Below are 18,626 nucleotides of genomic sequence, written 5' to 3' on the forward strand. Positions count from 1 at the left end.
AGACCATTCCGAAGCGAAAACCACACACACCATTCTTGTGCAGGCCATTCCCAAGTGAAGACCACACGCCATTCTAGTGTAGACCAATCCCAAGTGAAGACCACACCCACCACTCTAGCGTAGACCATTCCCGAGTGAAGACCACACACACCATTCTAGTGTAGACCATTCCCTAGTGAAGACCACACACCATTCTAGTATAGATCATTCCAAAGTGAAGACCACACAGCATTCTAGTGTAGACCATTCCCAAGGGAAGACCACACACACACCATTCTATCAAAGACCATTCCCAAGTGAAGACCACACACCATTCTAGTGTAGACCATTCCCAAGTGAAGACCACACACCATTCTAGTGTAGACCATTCCCAAGTGAAGACCACACAGCATTCTAGTGTAGACCATTACCAAGTGAAGACCACACAGCATTCTAGTGTAGACCATTACCAAGTGAAGACCACACACACACACCATTCTATCGAAGACCATTCCCAAGTGAAGACCACACACCATTCTAGTGTAGACCATTCCCAAGTGAAGACCACACAGCATTCTAGTGTAGACCATTCCCAAGTGAAGACCACACACACACCATTCTATCGAAGACCATTCCCAAGTGAAGACCACACACCATTCTAGTGTAGACCATTCCCAAGTGAAGACCACACAGCATTCTAGTGTAGACCATTCCCAAGTGAAGACCACACACACACCATTCTATCGAAGACCATTCCCAAGTGAAGACCACACACCCTTCTAGTGTAGACCATTCCCAAGTGAAGACCACACAGCATTCTAGTGTAGACCATTCCCAAGTGAAGACCACACACACACCATTCTATCGAAGACCATTCCCAAGTGAAGACCACACACCATTCTAGTGTAGACCATTCCCAAGTGAAGACCACACACCATTCTAGTGTAGACCAATCCCAAGTGAAGACCACACACCATTCTAGTGTACACCATTCCCAAGTAAAGACCACACACCATTCTCGTGTAGACCAATCCCAAGTGAAGACCACACACCATTCTAGTGTAGACCATTCCCAAGTGAAGACGATGCATCTTCCTATTTCTCTTAATGGAAGCTATAGAGGGTGAGGTGGTTCATTGAGGGCCACGGTTGGATCTCTTACTAAGTGGGAACAACTTCACACCACGATCTACTGAATGCTTTGTCTTTGTTGTCCTATGTGTTAACCTCCTTGCTTGGGCACCTGGAAATGATTGCTGGAGGAACCTTCTAAAAAAAACTTGAAAAGAGAAGGGCTTCATTACTGAGAGGACAATTACAGAAGTGGCTCCCCACAATCAGATCAATTCAGAAGACCAGATTAATGCAAAAAGAATGAGCAAAAACGAAAATCGCTTTAAATGTCTCCATCCGAGAAGTTCTCCAATTAAAGCCAAAGCTCATTTTTGGGAAGATCTTTTCCGGAAGGTGAATGCAGCGACAAGTGTCTGTTCACAAGTTTCTCCAATGTTAGACATTTGACTTTAATTTATATACCTTGTGATTGAGGAGCCGGTGACTGGTGCATCCCCATAACCAGAAAACCTAGACGATAAGGCAAACCCCGATCAGTACATAAAATAATATACGGAGCAGATATTTTGCTTCTGCAAAAGAAACGTTTCCATTGTCTGCTCAGCAAAAAGATCCAAATTAATTAAAAATGCATGGACAGAAAACACAACAAAACAGAGCATATTGGTCACAAAAAACATATGGCAATGTTCGCAACAAAGCAAAAGCGAGAAGGGAACCGCAGGAAACAATATTTCATATTTTGATGCTTTCAAATACGATGAAGCTGAAAGGAAATATGGGGAAATGGGAACTTAGAAATAGGGGCAATAGCGGGAAGGACACAGCTCATCGGTGACAGCGCCACTCACTCAACGGCTCAGAGTCACTGACTGCAATGATTATTCCACGCAACGAGGATTTATATAATGTGGAGATTAGTGGCGAAACCCCAGAAAAGTCCAAGACCTTGACTATCCTAAGTATTTACTCCTTGTCCCAAAGCCTTGAAAGTTCGGGTATAAGTACCAGACAACAGGGCTACACATGCACAACACCATGATTGCAGAATCACACGTAACCATCTGGTGGCGCTGTGCTACCTGATCACAACTGGTGCCAAAATCCCCACCTGCTGGACTTGTAGTTGTAGGTCCCAAGTCTGCGATCATAGACCACAATGTGCGCGGCTCACATCTGTCAAGCTGCTGCAATTTGTATACAAGTATAAAGAGAAACTGTGACTCTAAAAATGGCTGAAAGACAGCGAGCTGGACTTACAATCCGGGACATGAAGCCACATAACTGAAGCTGCTCCTTAGGCCACATTCACATGTTCAGTATTTGTAAGCGACAACCAGGAGTGGGTGATAAATACAGAAGAGGTGACGTGTTTCTATTAGACTTTTCCTGATTGTTCCTCTCCTGATAATCTCTTATAAATACTGATGTAAAATACTAACCGAATACTGACCGTGTGAACGTGGCCTTATACACAGCCTCATGAAAAAACTACCGCCAATGTAAAAAGAACCCGACATAAGCTGCTATTGTCAAAGCAAGAATTAAACATTGCAGACTGAAGCAGACATCAACCACTGCGATACGATAGGAATAGCTGCTCTTTCATAACTATACTATCCAGACAAGGATATATTTACTGTATATCCCCAAGAACAAGCAAGAGTATAATTACTATAATACTGCTCCTATGTACAAGAATATAACTACTATAATACTGCTCCTATGTACAAGAATATAACTACTATAATACTGCTCCTATGTACAAGAATATAACTACTATAATACTGTCCCTATGTACAAGAATATAACTACTATAATACTGCCCCTATGTACAAGAATGTAACTACTATAATACTGCCCCTATGTACAAGAATATAACTACTATAATACTGCTCCTATGTACAGGAATATAACTACTATAATACTGTCCTATGTACAAGAATATAACTACTATAATACTGCTCCTATGTACAAGAATATAACTACTATAATACTGCTCCTATGTACAAGAATATAACTACTATAATACTGCTCCTATGTACAAGAATATAACTACTATAATACTGCCCCCTATGTACAAGAATGTAACTACTATAATACTGCCCCTATGTACAGGAATATAACTACTATAATACTGCCCCTATGTACAAGAATATAACTACTATAATACTGCTCCTATGTACAAGAATATAACTACTATAATACTGCTCCTATGTACAAGAATATAACTACTATAATACTGTCCCCATGTACAAGAATATAACTACTATAATACTGTCCTATGTACAAGAATATAACTACTATAATACTGCTCCTATATACAAGAATATAACTACTATAATACTGCTCCTATGTACAAGACTATAACTACTATAATACTGCTCCTATGTACAAGAATATATCTACTATAATACTGCTCCCTATGTACAGGAATATAACTACTATAATACTGCTCCTATGTACATGAATATAACTACTATAATACTGTCCCCTATGTACAAGAATATAACTACTATAATACTGCTCCTATGTAAAAGAATATAATTACTATAATACTGCTCCTATGTACAAGAATATAACTACTATAATACTGCTCCTATATACAAGAATATAACTACTATAATACTGCCCCTATGTACAAGAATGTAACTACTATAATACTGCCCCTATGTACAAGAATATAACTACTATAATACTGTCCTATGTACAAGAATATAACTACTATAATACTGCTCCTATATACAAGAATATAACTACTATAATACTGCTCCTATGTACATGACTATAACTACTATAATACTGCTCCTATGTACAAGAATATATCTACTATAATACTGCTCCCTATGTACAGGAATATAACTACTATAATACTGCTCCTATGTACATGAATATAACTACTATAATACTGTCCCCTATGTACAAGAATATAACTACTATAATACTGCTCCTATGTAAAAGAATATAATTACTATAATACTGCTCCTATCTACAAGAATATAACTACTATAATACTGCTCCTATGTACAAGAAAATAACTACTATAATACTGCTCCTATGTACAAGAATATAACTACTATAATACTGCCCCTATGTACAAGAAAATAACTACTATAATACTGCTCCTATGTACAAGAATATAACTACTATAATACTGCCCCTATGTACAAGAAAATAACTACTATAATACTGCTCCTATGTACAAGAATATAACTACTATAATACTGCTCCTATGTACAAGAATATATCTACTATAATACTGCTCCCTATGTACAGGAATATAACTACTATAATACTGCTCCTATGTACATGAATATAACTACTATAATACTGTCCCCTATGTACAAGAATATAACTACTATAATACTGCTCCTATGTAAAAGAATATAATTACTATAATACTGCTCCTATCTACAAGAATATAACTACTATAATACTGCCCCTATGTACAAGAATATAACTACTATAATACTGCTCCTATGTACAAGAATATAACTACTATAATACTGCTCCTATGTACAAGAATATAACTACTATAATACTGCCCCTATGTACAAGAAAATAACTACTATAATACTGCTCCTATGTACAAGAATATAACTACTATAATACTGCCCCTATGTACAAGAATATAACTACTATAATACTGCTCCTATGTACAAGAATATAACTACTATAATACTGCCCCTATGTACAAGAATATAACTACTATAATACTGCCCCTATGTACAAGAATATAACTACTATAATACTGCTCCTATGTACAAGAATATAACTACTATAATACTGCCCCTATGTACAAGAATATAACTACTATAATACTGCTCCTATGTACAAGAATATAACTACTATAATACTGCTCCTATGTGCAAGAATATAACTACTATAATACTGCTCCTATGTACAAGAATATAACTACTATAATACTGCTCCTATGTGCAAGAATATAACTACTATAATACTGCCCCTATGTACAAGAATATAACTACTATAATATTGCCCCTATGTACAAGAATATAACTACTATAATACTGCTCCTATGTGCAAGAATATAACTACTATAATACTGCCCCTATGTACAAGAATATAACTACTATAGTACTGCCCCTATGTACAAGAATATAACTACTATAATACTGCCCCTATGTACAAGAATATAACTACTATAGTACTGCCCCTATGTACAAGAATATAACTACTATAGTACTGCTCCTATGTACAAGAATATAACTACTATAATACTGCTCCTATGTACAAGAATATAACTACAATAATACTGCTCCTATGTACAAGAATATAACTACTATAATACTGCTCCTATGTACAAGAATATAACTACTATTATACTGCCCCTATGTACAAGAATATAACTACTATAATAATGCCCCTATGTACAAGAATATAACTACTATAATACTGTCCCCTATGTACAAGAATATAACTACTATAATACTGCTCCTATGTACAAGAATATAACTACTATAATACTGCTCCTATGTACAAGAATATAACTACTATAATAATGCCCTCTATGTACAAGAATATAACTACTTTAATACTGCTCCTATGTGCAAGAATATAACTACTATAATACTGCTCCTATGTACAAGAATATAAGTACTATAATACTGCCCCTATGTACAAGAATATAACTACTGTAATACTGCCCCTATGTACAAGAATATAACTACTATAATACTGCTCCTATGTACAAGAATATAACTACTATAATACTGCTCCTATGTACAAGAATATAACTACTATAATACTGCTCCTATGTACAAGAATATAACTACTATAATAATGCCCTCTATGTACCAGAATATAACTACTTTAATACTGCTCCTATGTGCAAGAATATAACTACTATAATACTGCTCCTATGTACAAGAATATAACTACTATAATACTGCTCCTATGTACAAGAATATAACTACTATAATAATGCCCTCTATGTACAAGAATATAACTACTTTAATACTGCTCCTATGTGCAAGAATATAACTACTATAATACTGCTCCTATGTACAAGAATATAACTACTATAATACTGCCCCTATGTACAAGAATATAACTACTGTAATACTGCCCCTATGTACAAGAATATAACTACTATAATACTGCTCCTATGTACAAGAATATAACTACTATAATACTGCTCCTATGTACAAGAATATAACTACTATAATACTGCTCCTATGTACAAGAATATAACTACTATAATAATGCCCTCTATGTACAAGAATATAACTACTTTAATACTGCTCCTATGTGCAAGAATATAACTACTATAATACTGCTCCTATATACAAGAATATAACTACTATAATACTGCTCCTATGTACAAGAATATAACTACTATAATAATGCCCTCTATGTACAAGAATATAGCTACTTTAATACTGCTCCTATGTGCAAGAATATAACTACTATAATACTGCTCCTATGTACAAGAATATAACTACTATAATACTGCCCCTATGTACAAGAATATAACTACTGTAATACTGCCCCTATGTACAAGAATATAACTACTATAATAGTGCTCCTATGTACAAGAATATAACTACTATAATACTGCTCCTATGTACAAGAATATAACTACTATAATACTGCTCCTATGTACAAGAATATAACTACTATAATAATGCCCTCTATGTACAAGAATATAACTACTTTAATACTGCTCCTATGTGCAAGAATATAACTACTATAATACTGCTCCTATGTACAAGAATATAACTACTATAATACTGCCCCTATGTACAAGAATATAACTACTGTAATACTGCCCCTATGTACAAGAATATAACTACTATAATACTGCTCCTATGTACAAGAATATAACTACTATAATACTGCTCCTATGTACAAGAATATAACTACTATAATACTGCTCCTATGTACAAGAATATAACTACTATAATACTGCTCCTATGTACAAGAATATAACTACTATAATAATGCCCTCTATGTACAAGAATATAACTACTTTAATACTGCTCCTATGTGCAAGAATATAACTACTATAATACTGCTCCTATATACAAGAATATAACTACTATAATACTGCTCCTATGTACAAGAATATAACTACTATAATAATGCCCTCTATGTACAAGAATATAACTACTTTAATACTGCTCCTATGTGCAAGAATATAACTACTATAATACTGCTCCTATGTACAAGAATATAACTACTATAATACTGCCCCTATGTACAAGAATATAACTACTGTAATACTGCCCCTATGTACAAGAATATAACTACTATAATAGTGCTCCTATGTACAAGAATATAACTACTATAATACTGCTCCTATGTACAAGAATATAACTACTATAATACTGCTCCTATGTACAAGAATATAACTACTATAATAATGCCCTCTATGTACAAGAATATAACTACTTTAATACTGCTCCTATGTGCAAGAATATAACTACTATAATACTGCTCCTATGTACAAGAATATAACTACTATAATACTGCTCCTATGTACAAGAATATAACTACTATAATAATGCCCTCTATGTACAAGAATATAACTACTTTAATACTGCTCCTATGTGCAAGAATATAACTACTATAATACTGCTCCTATGTACAAGAATATAACTACTATAATACTGCCCCTATGTACAAGAATATAACTACTGTAATACTGCCCCTATGTACAAGAATATAACTACTATAATACTGCTCCTATGTACAAGAATATAACTACTATAATACTGCTCCTATGTACAAGAATATAACTACTATAATACTGCTCCTATGTACAAGAATATAACTACTATAATAATGCCCTCTATGTACAAGAATATAACTATTTTAATACTGCTCCTATGTGCAAGAATATAACTACTATAATACTGCTCCTATATACAAGAATATAACTACTATAATACTGCTCCTATGTACAAGAATATAACTACTATAATAATGCCCTCTATGTACAAGAATATAACTACTTTAATACTGCTCCTATGTGCAAGAATATAACTACTATAATACTGCCCCTATGTACAAGAATATAACTACTGTAATACTGCCCCTATGTACAAGAATATAACTACTATAATACTGCTCCTATGTACAAGAATATAACTACTATAATACTGCCCCTATGTACAAGAATATAACTACTGTAATACTGCCCCTATGTACAAGAATATAACTACTATAATAGTGCTCCTATGTACAAGAATATAACTACTATAATACTGCTCCTATGTACAAGAATATAACTACTATAATACTGCTCCTATGTACAAGAATATAACTACTATAATAATGCCCTCTATGTACAAGAATATAACTACTTTAATACTGCTCCTATGTGCAAGAATATAACTACTATAATACTGCTCCTATGTACAAGAATATAACTACTATAATACTGCTCCTATGTACAAGAATATAACTACTATAATAATGCCCTCTATGTACAAGAATATAACTACTTTAATACTGCTCCTATGTGCAAGAATATAACTACTATAATACTGCTCCTATGTACAAGAATATAACTACTATAATACTGCCCCTATGTACAAGAATATAACTACTGTAATACTGCCCCTATGTACAAGAATATAACTACTATAATACTGCTCCTATGTACAAGAATATAACTACTATAATACTGCTCCTATGTACAAGAATATAACTACTATAATACTGCTCCTATGTACAAGAATATAACTACTATAATAATGCCCTCTATGTACAAGAATATAACTATTTTAATACTGCTCCTATGTGCAAGAATATAACTACTATAATACTGCTCCTATATACAAGAATATAACTACTATAATACTGCTCCTATGTACAAGAATATAACTACTATAATAATGCCCTCTATGTACAAGAATATAACTACTTTAATACTGCTCCTATGTGCAAGAATATAACTACTATAATACTGCCCCTATGTACAAGAATATAACTACTGTAATACTGCCCCTATGTACAAGAATATAACTACTATAATACTGCTCCTATGTACAAGAATATAACTACTATAATACTGCTCCTATGTAGAAGAATATAACTACTATAATAATGCCCTCTATGTACAAGAATATAACTACTTTAATACTGCTCCTATGTGCAAGAATATAACTACTATAATACTGCTCCTATGTACAAGAATATAACTACTATAATACTGCTCCTATGTACAAGAATATAACTACTGTAATACTGCCTCTATGTACAAGAATATAACTACTATAATACTGCCCCTATGTACAAGAATATAACTACTGTAATACTGCCCCTATGTACAAGAATATAACTACTACAATACTGCTCCTATGTACAAGAATATAACTACTATAATACTGCTCCTATGTACAAGAATATAACTACTACAATACTGCTCCTATGTACAAGAATATAACTACTGTAATATTGCCCCTATGTACAAGAATATAACTACTATACTACTGCTCCTATGTGCAAGAATATAACTACTATAATGCTGCTCCTATGTACAAGAATATAACTACTGTAATACTGCCCCTATGTACAAGAATATAACTACTATAATACTGCTCCTATGTACAAGAATATAACTACTGTAATACTGCCCCTATGTACAAGAATATAACTACTATAATACTGCCCCTATGTACAAGAATATAACTACTATAATACTGCTCCTATGTACAAGAATATAACTACTGTAATACTGCCCCTATGTACAAGAATATAACTACTATAATACTGCTCCTATGTACAAGAATATAACTACTATAATACTGCTCCTATATACAAGAATATAACTACTATAATACTGCTCCTATGTACAAGAATATAACTACTATAATACTGCTCCTATGTGCAAGAATATAACTACTATAATGCTGCTCCTATGTACAAGAATATAACTACTGTAATACTGCCCCTATGTACAAGAATATAACTACTATAATACTGCTCCTATGTACAAGAATATAACTACTATAATACTGCTCCTATGTACAAGAATATAACTACTATAATAGTGCTCCTATGTACAAGAATATAACTACTATAATACTGCTCCTATGTACAAGAATATAACTACTATAATACTGCTCCTATGTACAAGAATATAACTACTATAATACTGCTCCTATGTACAAGAATATAACTACTGTAATAATGCCCCTATGTACAAGAATATAACTACTATAATACTGCCCCTATGTACAAGAATATAACTACTATAATACTGCTCCTATGTACAAGAATATAACTACTATAATACTGCTCCTATGTACAAGAATATAACTACTATAATACTGCTCCTATGTGCAAGAATATAACTACTATAATGCTGCTCCTATGTACAAGAATATAACTACTATAATACTGCCCCTATGTACAGGAATATAACTACTATAATACTGCTTCTATGTACAAGAATATAACTACTATAATACTGCTCCTATGTACAAGAATATAACTACTACAATACTGCCCCCATGTATAAGGATATAAGTGTGTGTGATATTATCGCCATCCATTTGTAAGGATATAAGTATACATATAAATAATCGATGTCCTCCCATTCTCTGTTATACATTTTGGCACTTGTTACTTCTCTTCATGCCCCGCCAGCATCATACACGACTCATGTGAGGAAAGTGTTAACCCCGATTATTATCTGCCTCTTAGAAGTCATTGCCATCTGTTACACTTGTATGAGATAAGTGACAATATTAGGGAGCGTTCATTCTGCAGCACAACACTGAGACGTGCTTCACGGGAAAGACTTGCTCATTTTGCTCTCTGTGTGAAAGGTTACAATGTAGCAGAATTTTCTCTGCTCCCAGAAGCCTGCGGGGTCGGAGCCGGTGTTCTCTGCTCCCAGAAGCCTGCGGGGTAGGAGCCGGTGTTCTCTGCTCCCAGAAGCCTGCGGGGTCGGAGCCGGTGTTCTCTGCTCCCAGAAGCCTGCGGGGTTGGCGCCGGTGTTCTCTGCTCCCAGAAGCCTGCGGGGTAGGAGCCGGTGTTCTCTGCTCCCAGAAGGCTGCGGGGTTAGAGCCGCTGTTCTCTGCTCCCAGAAGCCTGTGGGGTCGGAGCCGGTGTTCTCTGCTCCCAGAAGCCTGTGGTGTAGGAGCTTGTGTTCTCTGCTCCCAGAAGCCTGCGGGGTAGGAGCCGGTGTTCTCTGCTCCCAGAAGCCTGTGGGGTAGGAGCTGGTGTTCTCTGCTCCCAGAAGCCTGTGGTGTAGGAGCTTGTGTTCTCTGCTCCCAGAAGCCTGCGGGGTCGGAGCCGCTGTTCTCTGCTCCCAGAAGCCTGCGGGGTCGGAGCCGGTGTTCTCTGCTCCCAGAAGCCTGCGGGGTCGGAGCCGGTGTTCTCTGCTCCCAGAAGCCTGTGGGGTAGGAGCTGGTGTTCTCTGCTCCCAGAAGCCTGCGGGGTAGGAGCCGGTGTTCTCTGCTCCCAGAAGGCTGCGGGGTAGGAGCCGATGTTCTCTGCTCCCAGAAGCCTGCAGGGTCGGAGCCGGTGTTCTCTGCTCCCAGAAGCCTGCAGGGTTGGAGCCGGTGTTGTCTGCTCCCAGAAGCCTGCGGGGTAGGAGCTGGTGTTCTCTGCTCCCAGAAGCCTGTGGGGTCGGAGCCGATGTTCTCTGCTCCCAGAAGCCTGCGGGGTCGGAGCCGGTGTTCTCTGCTCCCAGAAGCCTGCGGGGTAGGAGCCGGTGTTCTCTGCTCCCAGAAGCCTGCGGGGTAGGAGCCGGTGTTCTCTGCTCCCAGAAGCCTGCAGGGTAGGAGCCGGTGTTCTCTGCTCCCAGAAGCATGCGGGGTCGGAACCGGTGTTCTCTGCTCCCAGAAGCCTGCGGGGTTGGAGCCGGTGTTCTCTGCTCCCAGAAGCCTGCGGGGTCGGAGCCGCTGTTCTCTGCTCCCAGAAGCCTGCGGGGTCGGAGCCGGTGTTCTCTGCTCCCAGAAGCCTGCGGGGTCGGAGCCGGTGTTCTCTGCTCCCAGAAGCCTGCGGGGTCGGAGCCGGTGTTCTCTGCTCCCAGAAGCCTGCGGGGTCGGAGCCGGTGTTCTCTGCTCCCAGAAGCCTGCGGGGTAGGAGCCGGTGTTCTCTGCTCCCAGAAGCCTGCGGGGTCGGAGCCGGTGTTCTCTGCTCCCAGAAGCCTGCAGGGTAGGAGCCGGTGTTCTCTGCTCCCAGAAGCATGCGGGGTCGGAACCGGTGTTCTCTGCTCCCAGAAGCCTGCGGGGTCGGAGCTTGTGTTCTATGCTCCCAGAAGCCTGTGGGGTCAGAGCCATTGTTCTCTGCTCCCAGAAGCCTGTGGGGTTGGAGCCGGTGTTCTCTGCTCCCAGAAGCCTGTGGGTAGGAGCTGGTGTTCTCTGCTCCCAGAAGCCTGCGGGGTCAGAGCCGGTGTTCTCTGCTTCCAGAAGCCTGCGGGGTTGGAGCTGGTGTTCTCTGCTCCCAGAAGCCTGTGGGGTCAGAGCCATTGTTCTCTGCTCCCAGAAGCCTGCGGGGTCGGAGCCGGTGTTCTCTGCTCCCAGAAGCCTTTGGGGTCGTAGCCGGTGTTCTCTGCTCCCAGAAGCCTGCGGGTCAGATCCGGCTGTTGACCGGTTCCGCTTTTCATCTCATCCATTACAATCAGCCGCTTGACCCAACACCCTAAGATTGTCCCACACGTTACACTCATCAGGCGGGAATCACACATTGGTTTGTTGGTGCAGGAGCAGGTGGGACGGGTAGTGCTCCACATGACATCACGCTTTTCGCTGAAACACGGGCTTTGATGTCATTTTTGACTGTTGGCCAGATTAAGACATTGTATCCCAGTGGTGTCATTGCAGGATGGATTCCAGGAGAATGCAAATGTGTAGCAGCCGCTAATGACGGAATATCCTGGCGGCACAGAGATGGCGATTTTTTTAAGGAATCAGCCCTATGGTGATGTCACATTACATTGTGTGTGGACATTCCGTAGATCAGTTCCCATTAATGCACTTTTGTCCTTTGCAGGCGGCACGTGCACCCGAGGAAAAACCCTTAAAAGTTAAGCTTGAATAGTCTGGCGGCTCCGGACCTCGGCGCAGCCCCTTACTGAAATGACAGCCTAGCAATAGTCATCAGCGGGATATCCTTTATTCTCCGCTGAACACCCGGCCAGTGAAAATTGCTCTGTGTGAGTACGTTTCCCTTATCACAGTTTACGGTAGGAATGTTACTGGAAGATATGATTATATTGTCGATCTCGGTGTAACACATCTAAGTGTTGAGGGGATAACACCTAACGCAGCGGCGGAGCCTCGGAACGCTCTGACAATGCAGCGACTTCTGCACGTACAGCCCGCAATAATGTAATTATACGCTGCAGCAAATGATATACAATCTGTAAGTGATATGTGCTAATAGAGCGCCGCAACGTGTACACACCGCTCTGCTTAAAGGAGAAGCGGCAACAAAGCAAAATGCTACGGAAACGCGCGGGGAAACCCTGCAGAACGCTCATGTCGAAGAGTGAACTGCTTCATGGGGTTATCGAGACTCAGGGTAACGCAGCCACGTAGCCATGTAAAGTCCCGCCAACGTCCAATACACTTTAACTTTCAATTTTTCACCATGTCAGTGAAAATTATTATTTTATATACTGAGGCTTAAAACCTCTCCAGATCTAAGGCTGTGTTCACACCCGCGGTCAGGAATCCTGCTTCGTCTGCTCCTTTTCAGGACAATTTGATTTCATATCCAAAACTGGTCAATAGCATTAGAGACACAGGAGGACCCACTCACGGCGATCGTCTGGGTTCCGCTTTTTGGATGGAAGAAGAAGTTCAGCATGACGCGCCTTGTTCCCATGTTCTGATACATTCAGAAACCCAAACCACCCCATAGCGGTAGACGGGCAGATCGATCCACGGGACCCCAGCCCATCTGCCCGATCAGTAGTCTCCGGCTGCTCTTACTCTCCGGTATCCTCAGCACAGCTCTCGATTATCCAGGGATGGTGTAATGTAATGTCCGAATCGCCACAATAAAGACGTCTCACCAATCCTGGATAATAAAAATATAATGCGAGGAATGTCGGGAGGTAAGAGAGTCACAAAACTCCCATCCAGCGGCCAGAGACTGCTGAACTGGCAGAAGCAAACCAAAGAAAAGATCGGAGTAAACATGGACCACCAATAAGTGTAAAACAAGAATATTTATTAGGAAAAAAAAAACATTATAAATAGTTATCAAACAGTGTAACACTATGTCAAAATAAGGAGGATTATCAGACAGAGATCCTCCAAAGCAATCCAAGGTATCAAGCAGTATATGGTATATAATAAACCCGTACACCCAGTCATCATATGTAGAAAAGTCCCATTAAATGTAGAGACAAGAGACGACTGGTTCATAGGTTCAAGGGGAGAAAGCTGCATGCAAAACGCGCGTCGGGGCAGTACTGGCAGAGCACCACCAAGTCTTCTTTCCCCCTTTACTATGGATAAGATTTACAACCTATGAACCAGTCTCTTGTGCTACATATGATGACTGGGTGTACGGCTTTAGTATATACCATAAACTGGTTGATACCTTGGATTGGTTTGCTGGTTTGTCCTTATTTTGATATATTGTTACACTGTTTGATAACTAGTTTTAATTATTTTTTTCTACTACTCTTGTTTTAACCATATTGGTGGTTCATGGTTACTCCAATTTTTGCTTTGCTACGTGTATATTATTCGGAGTACTCCGCCTCTTGATTATTGGGGTATTACTACCTTATGGGGGGACATTGGACTCCAGTCCCTTATCCGATGATTATGTGTTGTTAGGATATCTTCTTATGAACTGGCAGAAGTCCTGCGAATCGATCGCCTACCTCTACATAGCAGCTAATTCCGCCATTCTGCTTCTGTTTACCGCAGTTTCGCCATTGCTCCGTTTTGAACCTGGACTAATACTTAGAGCTGAAGGTTTGCTACAATTGTATCCATTGCAACAAACTATCAGGAGAGGAGACGGTTGTGCGAGGTTGATTTTTGCCAATTATGAAGTATTAGATCTTCAAAGATCCAACCTCTTAAAATGAAGACGTAGCTATTCAATAACAGCAACCAGAGCTCTTAGAAATGCAACCATCTGTCCACTCTGTATGAGGCGTGTTGGCCTTGGGACACCCTGAAATCTGCTTTTAGCTGGAATAATTCTGAGTTCTGCTCTTGGGCTCTCACATAAATAAGGAGATCGATGGAGGCGGTGGGGCTGGAAGCACTGGTCTGGCCATAAAACCTGAAGAGCATGTGGGAAATATTGATTATCCATCATAAAGGCTCACAGTTGAAAAGTCAGTTTTAATTTTGACTCCACAAAGTTCCAGAAAATTTTCAAAAATCTGCTCGATTTCAAAACTCTTTTTTCCAGACAGAGAACCAGGACGATACAATCCTGTCTGCCTTCGGCCACCACTAGGGGGAGCTTATTGTGCACTGTGATTATTATTGAGGTCATACAGTGAGCTCCCCCTAGTGTTGGCTGCCGGTATAAAGAATATACTCAAACGAGGCCATGTTCACACTTCCATTTCACTGTCTGCTAAGAGGTTCTGTAGGAATTTCTGCCGTGTTATAGTCTGAGAATGTGTAATGCCTATTTTCCCCCTGGTGGTGCTGTGGGGAAATTGGACACTTAGCGCCGGCTGTGCCCACAGATTACAGCTGATATGTGGGAGACACAAGAAGGGGACATAATGGGATTGGCTGGGATGAATGGAGCAATGTGATTTTTGTTTCTGTACACGGGATGTGTTGTGACATCTGCAAGCTTGTGCATTTTCTGTTTTTCCTTTGTTGAGAACATAGGAAGTCAGGGTTAAAGATGGAGCCGTGTGATCTGCGAGCGGGCACGTGCCAGTCACTCTTACACACGCAAGGCACAGTGTTTGCAAAGTTATTCACCGAACCTAACGCCAGGGACTGGAGCGGATGCCTCCTCAGCCTCGACGTACTCACAGCACCGAGACTCCGCACCCATATAACCCACCGCTATAACCAGAGCACGTAATCATCACCAAGACAACAGCAGCAAAGAGTATAATATCAACCTCACCAGCCCCAACTAATCACCAAAATGTACCGGGAAGCTGGAAAAGTCACTCAGCATTAGCCATGACTAATTACACCCATTGTCTGGACCTTTCAGCATCTATAATGCCCACAGAAAACACGGAAATGTCACTTCCATCAAAACTCAAAGGTCGGGGGATCAAAATCTGCAGGTAGAGGTTGGGTTTCACTGTGAAAGATCGTGGACGAAGATGAGCTGGGACCCATGGATTCTACATAAAATGCTTTAGTATGGAAACCAAAACATGACAATACAATGCACCATGAGGACACCATGCACCAACATGAGGAGACCATGCACCATGAGGACACCATGCACCAACATGAGGAGACCATGCACCAACATGAGGAAAGCATGCAACAACATGAGGAGACCATGCACCATGAGGACACCATGCACCATGAGGACACCATGCACCAACATGAGGAGACCATGCACCATGAGGACACCATGCACCATGAGGACACCATGCACCAACATGAGGACACCATGCACCATGAGGAGACCATGCACCAACATGAGGAGACCATACACCATGAGGAGACCATGCACCAACATGAGGAGATCATGCACCATGAGGAGACCATGCACCAACATGAGGAGATCATGCACCAACATGAGGAGACCATACATCAACATGAGGAGACCATGAACCATGAGGAGACCATGCACCAACATGAGGAGATCATGCACCAACATGAGGAGACCATACATCAACATGAGGAGACCATGCACCAACATGAGGAGACCATGCACCATGAGGACACCATGCACCAACATGAGGAGACCATGCACCATGAGGACACCATGCACCATGAGGACACCATGCACCAACATGAGGAGACCATGCACCATGAGGAGACCATGCACCAACATGAGGAGACCATGCACCAACATGAGGAGACCATGCACCAGCATGAGGAGATCATGCACCATGAGGAGACCATGCACCAACATGAGGAGATCATGCACCAACATGAGGAGACCATACATCAACATGAGGAGACCATGAACCATGAGGAGATCATGCACCAACATGAGGAGACCATACATCAACATGAGGAGACCATGCACCAACATGAGGAGACCATGCACCAACATAAGGAGACCATGCACCAACATGAGGAGACCATGCACCAACATGAGGAGACCATGCACCATGAGGAGACCATGCACCAACATGAGGAGATCATGCACCAACATGAGGAGACCATACATCAACATGAGGAGACCATGCACCATGAGGAGACCATGCACCAACATGAGGAGACCATACACCATGAGGAGACCATGCACCAGCATGAGGAGATCATGCACCATGAGGAAACCATGCACCAACATGAGGAGATCATGCACCAACATGAGGAGACCATACATCAACATGAGGAGACCATGAACCAGCATGAGGACACCATGCACCAACATGAGGACACCATGCATCAACATGAGGAGACCATGCACCAACATGAGGAGACCATGCACCAACATGAGGAGACCATGCAACATGGGGAGACCATTCACCAACATAAGGAGATCATGCACCAACATGAGGAAACTATGCACCATGAGGAGACCATGCACCAACATGAGGAGACCATGCACCATGAGGAGACCATGCACCAACATGAGGAGACCATGCACCATGAGGAGACCATGCACCATGAGGAGACCATGCACCAACATAATGAGACCATGCACCAACATGAGGAGACCATGCACCAACATGAGGAGACCATGCATCAACATGATGAAACCATGCATCAACATGAGGAGACCATGCACCCACATAAGAAGGTCACACATCAACATAAACAGAACATACAGCAACATAGGGAAATGTGATAGAAACTACAGTGTTGATTTAGAATCATCCAGCAACTATAGAGGTTAATATGGTTATAGCAGACAGGGAGTGGTTAGCTCATCCCCAGGGGATACTGGGAAAGTTGTTATTGTGTCTGGGAGATCCAAGAGTAAGGTGTATTAGAGAGTCTCCTGTCAGGCTGAAATCAGACAAGCTGTATAGACCAGTTCTTCCTGGGAAGTGATTGCTGTAATCACAGAAGCAGTCAGAACAGCCAGGAGCATCTTTATTATCTCTAGATAGAAGTGAGAGAGCTACAGCACCAGACTCATCCCCCTCCACCACCTCACTGCATGAGCAAGGTACAGTTATGCTTTAGGATAAGACAATGTGTGTGGAGAGAAGTTATCTGTGAAGTGACTTTCATATATGTTGATGGAACATTGCATGAAGAGAATTGATTATGTGTAATGAAAAAAACCTTGAATAAAACCCCCATGCTCAATTTCAGCTCAGAACTGTCATAGCTGTGTGCTTGCAAACTGATACCTCATCTCTACTGTGAAGTAAGATTTCCCCAGGACGCCAACAAGAACTCATGTTTCCTATCGCCTTCATATACTGAGTGGCGTACATGTGACAGAGACCGTGCATCAACATAGGGAGACTGTGCATCGACATAAGGAGTTCACGCAATACTATG

General features: G+C 40.6%; 2 protein-coding genes across 13 annotated transcripts in view; one reads left to right on the forward strand and one right to left on the reverse strand.

Annotated features, from left to right (window-relative positions):
• Positions 1–18,626, reverse strand: part of ZBTB20 (zinc finger and BTB domain containing 20) — a 1,044,548-nt gene that overhangs the window by 220,893 nt on the left and 805,029 nt on the right. The window lies entirely within an intron of this gene.
• On the forward strand, positions 16,375–17,961 carry LOC138671521 (golgin subfamily A member 6-like protein 25). The gene has a single exon (XM_069759696.1). It carries the CDS (start codon positions 16,375–16,377, stop codon positions 17,959–17,961), a length of 1,587 nt encoding a protein of 528 aa, XP_069615797.1.

Source organism: Ranitomeya imitator, chromosome 3 (genome assembly GCF_032444005.1).
Source record: "Ranitomeya imitator isolate aRanImi1 chromosome 3, aRanImi1.pri, whole genome shotgun sequence".
NCBI lineage: Eukaryota > Metazoa > Chordata > Amphibia > Anura > Dendrobatidae > Ranitomeya > Ranitomeya imitator.